Consider the following 7498-nt stretch of genomic DNA (forward strand, 5'->3'; position numbering starts at 1 on the left):
GGAGGCTCCTTTCTCACACATAATTTCAGGCGCAACATGGTCCTTATAATGGAATGAGTGTAGGGCTTACCAAATCAGTTTCCTTCTTTCTTGTCTCCCATTGTTCCCTATATTAAACAAAATGTACACGCAAATCTAAAAATGTGTTTTACGCTTCATGGATCATGTGTGTGGACAAGCATCTCACCCAGCATTTACAGTAAGACAAAGGGGGTTATTCTAACTTTGGAGGAGTGTTAATCCGTCCCAAAAGTGACGGTAAAGTGACGGATATACCACCAGCCGTATTACGAGTTCCATAGGATATAATGGACTCGTAATACGGCTGGTGGTAAATCCGTCACTTTTCCGTCACTTTTGGGACGGATTAACACCTCCTCCAAAGTTAGAATAACCCCCAAAATGTCTGCTCTGTCCCAGAAGCCCCTGGTGAGGCAATAAACAAGTTATACATTCACACGTTCACTCATGACGCAAATATAAGATACCTCCTCGTCGACCTAAAGCATGTGCTCAAATCTACCATTCTTTTTGGGAAGACAAATCCCACTGTGGGCTTTTGCTTCAGTATTTATTTAGTATCACTAAATGTTCAAGTTACTTCTGATCACTTTTTGAAACAGAAACACACACAGAAGAACATTCTTTTCTGTGCAGTTAGAAAGCTACAAATCTAGAATTTTGAAATCAGACCTTCTTTTGAGTGTTTCCCAAAGCTCTCAAGCGTGGCAAGCAGCCCCAATGCAGCACATTACGATAGTAAATAGACTTTAAACAATACGATGCCCTAATAAAATGTAACTACCTGAAGATGTGCTAGTAGTGTAATGCTAATATTTTCAGACAAGTATTGTGTTATGTAGAGAGCCACATAGCGGACTAAACCCTAGAGATATCAAAGTGTGAGTGTAATTTTTCGGTTTAATAAACATTGAGCTTTACAATTTGCCAGTTAATTTTCTCAATAATCAAAAACAAATATTGATAGATACCAATAAAATAAGAAAAAATAATCATGGCTAAATGCAGCAGAAACGTTAAAAAATGCCTCAATACTGGGTGCCATGCCCACTTCCAAACAACTTGTTTTCAATTGAATCAGTGGATCCTTTGCAAAGTTTAATGTGGCACTCAAATCCTAGGGACCCAACGTTTGATGTGCTTTGTGCTGGCACTCAGGCTATGAAGTTCGAACGTCCGGATTTGCTCGGATAGTCTCACTTTTTGGATATTTACCTCAGTGTGCCAAGATAGTTCTCCAAATACAATTTTCTCCAAATCATATATATGTTAAGGTTTTGCGATAAAAAATCAGGGAAATAGGAAACCTACGATGAGAGTCTTGCTGATACGCAGGGCCACTGGAATTATGCGATCTTGCGGATGCTGCGTTCTCCACATAAGTATGGATTTGTCACCTAATCCATCATCTTTTTAGATTTTAACAAAAAAAAAATTCTAGCTCAAACTGATCAAAATTTACTAAAAAATGTGGTGACACATTTAGTGAAAGGCCCTTCGCAAAAGCTGACGTCATGTTTTTGTTGTTCCTTCCTGTATTTGGGGGTGACGCAGGTACTAATGAGGTGAAACGTTTGCCCAGATAGTGGTATCATGTGTAAAAATAACAAAATAATGAGTTAATACTATCACAAAATGTGCTGCATTATGCCGCATAATTCCAGTGCCCCTGCTCATACATCTGCTTGCATCAGACCCTTTCATGTAAACTTGGTTTATCAACAACGTAGGAAGGAGAGCATCTCTTCACCATCTCACTGCTGCCTTGTTGCAGTCACTCAGAGAGAAAGGATACCAGCCGAGCTAGACATCTGACATATCGGATATCACGTCACAGTATGTCAAACTTTTATGTCATGTGCCATTTTACGCAACCGATATTTCAAACATTGCGTTTTTGTGCCAATAAGTCCACCTAAGAATGACATCTGTACAAAAATGATGTTTTCAGATGGCACCATTGCTCATCAGGACCCCATGACCCGAGTTTGCAACGCTAAACCTTTCACTCACACAGTGAGTTCCATGTGTTTGCTAAAATAGGCGAATATAAAACGAATCGTAACTGTACATTAATTATTCCCTGTGTGCTTCCCATGAAAATGACAGTCTCGTATCTGTTTCTTGTTAAGTGGTTGTCTAGGTCTTAGGTTTCAAAGGAAAGCTTTTAAGTAGCAATATCTCAGCGCTTTGTATTATTATAGTTCTATGTTGCGGCGTATTGGCACTGTACTCCTGTGGTCAAAGTTGCTGCCAATTATAGTCCTACTTCTATGTCATAGGCAGGTTCCCGTGTGTTTTATATATTTGAAATTCTGGTCACTCTGCGTACCTCAGAGATAAACTGTGTTAAGTGTTGAGGAACTGTGAACCCAGAGGTGCGTGACCACCCAGCCCTAGCCACATGAGAGCCTCTCTCCACAACTAATATCAATGTTCATGGACGTCCACAGGGGAGGGCGAGGCAGGGCGCTGCCCCCCCCCCCCCCCCAATCCCCTGATTTAGGTACAGCCTGGTGTGCAGGCTCACAGAGCAGTGTAACACTACATCCGCTCTAGGGTTATGCTGCATGCACTAGTATGGGTGCGGCCCCTGCCAAAAACAGTCCGGGACCCTCCCCTGAAAACATTTCTGCAGACGCCCATGTCAAAATTGTGGGAGAAAAGGAATATTGAAGGACTACAGGTGTGCCTGATTGCACCTGACTAAATGTGACATAGATCTGCTTCAGTGCCCACTGCCTGATGACGTAGCGTTTAATTACCTTTTATTAACACTACTGACATTCTGTTTCGCTTCTATTTCTATTGTTTTATAAAGCAAATGGCTACCCAGTCAGAGTTTCGCAGCGCTACGCGGACCCACATAAAACGTCCCTCCAAGCCTCAAACAAAAAAAAACGAAATTTAGAACAGTCATGTTTTAAGATGTTTATGGTAATCAGTCTTGTAGAGTAGAGGGAGTTCTACAGTTTGGTAGCCAGATTCTTAAAAGGAGCGTCCGCCTGCCCTGGTCCTATTGAACCTCTGACCCTAGGCCAGGCGGCGAAGGGAAGAAGGAAGATTCCTGGCAGGACAATAGATGAACTGCGCCAGCACCTCCCAGGGCTGGGTATACAGAGCCGAGAGCTTTAAACTGAATGTGCTTGCCTACGTGGAGCCAGTGGGGATCCCCGAGGTGGGCAGAAATGTGAGAGCACTTGGGCAGACGGCAGCGTGATTGTGAAGTTAGGAACACAGGAACTCGCTCACTTCATTTCTGTTGTCCCCAACTTCTTACTACATTGTTATTGATTTGTGTGAAGCTCTATGTAGCTCCAGGTGAACTTCCCCTGAGGGAAACTCCATACGACAAGATACTATTGTATTTTTGTAAGTACTGGAACCATTTGTCGGATATGTCGCTCATGGACATTGAACCACCTAGGAGAGGCAGAACAAACATGGAAACCATACAGCTTGAATAAACAATATTAACTTAATACACATGAGAGGCAAAACAAACAGTGGAAATTGTACTGCTTACAAATATATCAGTTTAACACAACAGGCTCCCGTGAAAAACAATTCATGGCACTGGCACTAAAAGAAATCCAAGATGCAGCTAGGATTAAAACCACTTTTCTCCTCTTGAGTGAACTAATGAAGGAAGGGTTAACATGGTCCCCCTTAGGCGAACCCAGCTCTTTAACTTTCAAAGAGTTAAGACGCAACATATTTTTTCCAGAAAGAGAACACTGACGATGCTAACGCATAGTTCCTATTTCACAGCAGCTCGAGAGAAACATGGCCAGCAGGCATATCTTCTTCCCTTCAGCAGCCAGTCTAAAGAATAAGTGATAGGAACCGACAAGTCGGAGCAGGCAAGTGGGCAGCAGCGATACAAACCTGCCCCGGGAAAAGCGCGGCTCATGTCTGCTGAAAACAAGGCCGGCATTCTATCAACACTCAGTTTAAACAGTCCCCACTCTGTCGTGTGTGTGTGATTTTTTTTTATTTTAGAATTAGTAACCATTTCCGTTTTTAAGTACAAAGCACGGCAAACCTCACGGCCCATGTTTAACGCATTTTCACTGTTTGTGAACGTTATATGTTTACTCTGGCCACGCAGTTGTAATTGCGTCTTCACGGGGCCATCTGGGCGCTACATGAACCCTTGTCACGATTTGAATTCTTGAGGTACGACCCCGGGTCAGACAATTTCATTTGGTTTGAATTTGTGAATTGCACTACCAGGCTGTGTGGCGCGTGCTAAATTTATGAACAGCCGTTGTGCACATTAGCCCCTAAAAGAATGTCAAAGCCACAGAAAGGTGAAACCCCACAAAAGTCACACGTCTACAAGTTACGGCGGGAGGGGAGGAGTCCTCAAGCCATGGCAGCGTTGATGTGCCAGGCGCCGCCGAAGCACAGCTGTAGGTTAAAACCAGGGGTAGCGCCTGAAATATCCTCAGACATGAGAGCACGCCCCGTAAAGCCGGCGGAAGCAGAAAACCAAGCACGAGTTAAATGTCAGAGCGCCCGTGGCCACAGACAGGACGACCAAAACACTGCCGGCAGCATGAAGCCTGCGGTTGTGCCACCTCGCAAATTACACCAGCAGCCGGGGCTTTTGGAGTCAGGATTAAAATCAACAATCCGTTTCTTGCAACACCAATGTATGAATGCAGCGTTCGCGCTTTTACAAAGAATTTGAGCAACTTTAGTTTAAACTAAGAGAAGCCAAGCAGTGCAAATGTGTAACAAATCATACATTCTTCGCATTAAAATACAACCAGTACTTCGCAAGGATCACGTTTTTTTTTGAAGTTTTCCTCACAAACTTGCCACAAATGTTTTTCATCTAAACGCCCTCCCCTTACACACACGCGTCAGGTTTCCGCTTCAAAGTGCAGGACAGGATCTTAGCGCCTCCTTACCCAGATACCGTCGCATGTCTATGAGGAGCTGCGGCGGTCCTCCGTTGAGCTGGAAGAGAAGCGAGCCCAGGCAGAACAGCAGCAGGGTCCCCATGCAGAAGCCATAATCCCGGAGTGAGAACTGCAGGCACGCTGCGGAGAACCAGCCCTTCTTGTCTGCCCCGTGCTGATGATTGCGGTGGTGGTGGTTGTGCGGGGCATAGTCCTTGTGATTGCTGCTGCCTCCACCGCTTTTACTGTTCGGGTTGTTCTTCATTATATCTCGTCCTGACAGAGACTGGCAGGAAGAGGGCATCCATCCGCCTGAGAAAGCACAGAGCCCCCGTCCTGCTCATTGGAAAAGTTGGGCAGGCTGGTTCTTAGGAGACTTTCTTGGCCATGGCCAGCGTGCTGGGGCTCTAGGCTCGCCCCTGCAGCCTTTCCTCCACAGGCTGGCAGAGAGCGCAAGTCTCTGCTTCTTGTGCAGTCGCCTGACTGAGAATTCCGCCGCTCTGCAGCCGCGCTAGTAGGCTCCTAATCTAAGACACCATGCTCCACTGTTTTTTTCATTTTAACTCTGGTGTCGTATTACATTTTTTTGTCTTTTTTTGCCATGGGTTTGGTTTTCTGCAAGTAGGAAGAAAGTTGTTTTCCTTTTAACCTCACCCCCTCCTCAACGCATTCTCTTTATTTCCGCAACAGTGACCTCTTGTGGTGTCCCTAATTATTTGTGTTTCTTTTGACTGATGTTTTGTCTGTCAGGGCATATTTAGGTCATGGCGCTATCCAAGACCGCTTGTTTTTGCTAAAAGGATCTGCGTAATACATTTAGTAAAGGCCTTTTGATTTTACTAAAATTATTTTACTAAAATTATGAATAACATACTTAAATAGGATTTCAGTTAGTCGTCCTCATCCACTGGTCTGTTAGTGCAGCATTCATATTTTTATTCCTCCCCCCATACCTTTCCCAACAAGAAAGGCTTGTAAAAAATATAAATGACAAAACAAGCATAGACAAATCTAAATTTCTGACAGCCAAGGCAGACCTACTGGATTTTCCAATGCTTGTTTATTATTACATTCTTACACTGGGTGAATGTACAGATGGACAGCAAGAACAGAATCCTACAAATGGTTATGTGACCATAGCACACTTCCTCAAGCCATGACCTCGTTAGGTGTACCCACTATAAGACAATAACCGCACCTCGGTGGTCCTCAGGCACAACATGGAACCACCTCCTACATAGGACCTAAAAAAGACAACATATTTCCAACCACACAACCTGTATGGAGTAGCTTGCTGCCCATGCGGGCAAGGTCTTTGGTCCCCTACACAGGTTTAGTAAGTGCTATATAAATGTTGCAATACAATATAAAAGTAAAGAAGCACATGAGAAAGGCATAAATACTGTCTTCATCCAAAGCGTTAAATACTAATTTAATTGTTTTTTCGGCCTGAAGAGCTCAGATTATTTCCTCAAAATTCACAACCAGTCTTTTTCAGCAACTATCCTTTAAGTAATATCCCAACTGACCCGTTATAAATGGTTTCTGTTAGATCCAGTTGTGGCATGTAGGTGTTGGACCATACACTATAGTTATGTTTGTTTTTATTTCGTTATTTGCATAGTAGGCAACTCAGAAGTTAATTGCTTCTTGGATCTAAAACAGGTATAGCATCATGGTTACAGGGTTGCATGGAAAGTTACATTGTTGTTTGTGATACATTAATCTGTCCAGAGTGAGGATTTCACATTTGAGACTGAGAGCATTAACCAGTTCTGGAAAAGTTACATTGTTTACTTGGTAGACCTGGGGCAGTGAGCGGGGTATTATTAAGAGGCGGGTTAGAAGAGGTGAGTTTTCCAAACTTCCCTCAATTACACGAGGCTAGGGATATGAAATTCCAGGTTTAGGGAGTCCCAGAAACAAGGAATGATAATGTTTAGTATCTGTCACCTCTGCTTTGTTATTATTGTGTCTATGGAACGAGGGTTAAACAATAGGCCCTCATTATGAGTAACTTGAATATAATCGTCAGACGGTTATTCTTTTTTCACTCAGTGGCAAATTCACTATTACACGGTATTGCTGCACTGAGAATCCCGCTACACTTGCAAAGAGGCCCTAAGAAATAATTGACCAGAAGTGGCTTTAGGGGAGTATGACCATATTTATGGCAATGGAAATTTGTGATTCTGCCGCTATGGCGTTTTCTGCATAGTTATGGATTCGTCACACTTACAAAATAATCCCACATCATCTGTATAATTTGCAGATTTTAACAAAAATATTTGTTTCTAGCTCAAACAGATCAAATATTACAAAAACTCTACCACACATGTGCTGTGCAATAGCAGGCATTATGTTGATAGAGACAGGTCACCTTTCAGTTGCTGATTGCTGTATTTAGATGTTAAACTGAAATGAATGAGGTGAAACCTTTTCCCATGCAGTTTTATAGCTGCCTTTTATGACTGAACCGGGTGCACATTTTTCATGTCTGTATGGGTCCGTTGCACATGTGACATGTCATTGTAGCTGCCATCGCCCTGCTTACAAGTCCCACTAAT

At 43.2% G+C, this 7498-nt stretch overlaps 1 protein-coding gene across 1 annotated transcript in view; it reads right to left on the reverse strand.

Annotated features, from left to right (window-relative positions):
- The window catches only part of UST (uronyl 2-sulfotransferase), an 813325-nt gene extending 807866 nt beyond the window's left edge, over nucleotides 1-5459 (reverse strand). The window contains exon 1 of the mRNA XM_069235183.1: nucleotides 4941-5459. Coding sequence (XP_069091284.1) covers nucleotides 4941-5235 — 295 coding nt within the window. The 5' untranslated portion in view covers nucleotides 5236-5459. The remainder of the gene's footprint in view (nucleotides 1-4940) is intronic.
- Nucleotides 5460-7498: the final 2039 nt, after the last annotated feature.

Source organism: Pleurodeles waltl, chromosome 5, assembly GCF_031143425.1.
Source record: "Pleurodeles waltl isolate 20211129_DDA chromosome 5, aPleWal1.hap1.20221129, whole genome shotgun sequence".
NCBI classification, from domain to species: domain Eukaryota; kingdom Metazoa; phylum Chordata; class Amphibia; order Caudata; family Salamandridae; genus Pleurodeles; species Pleurodeles waltl.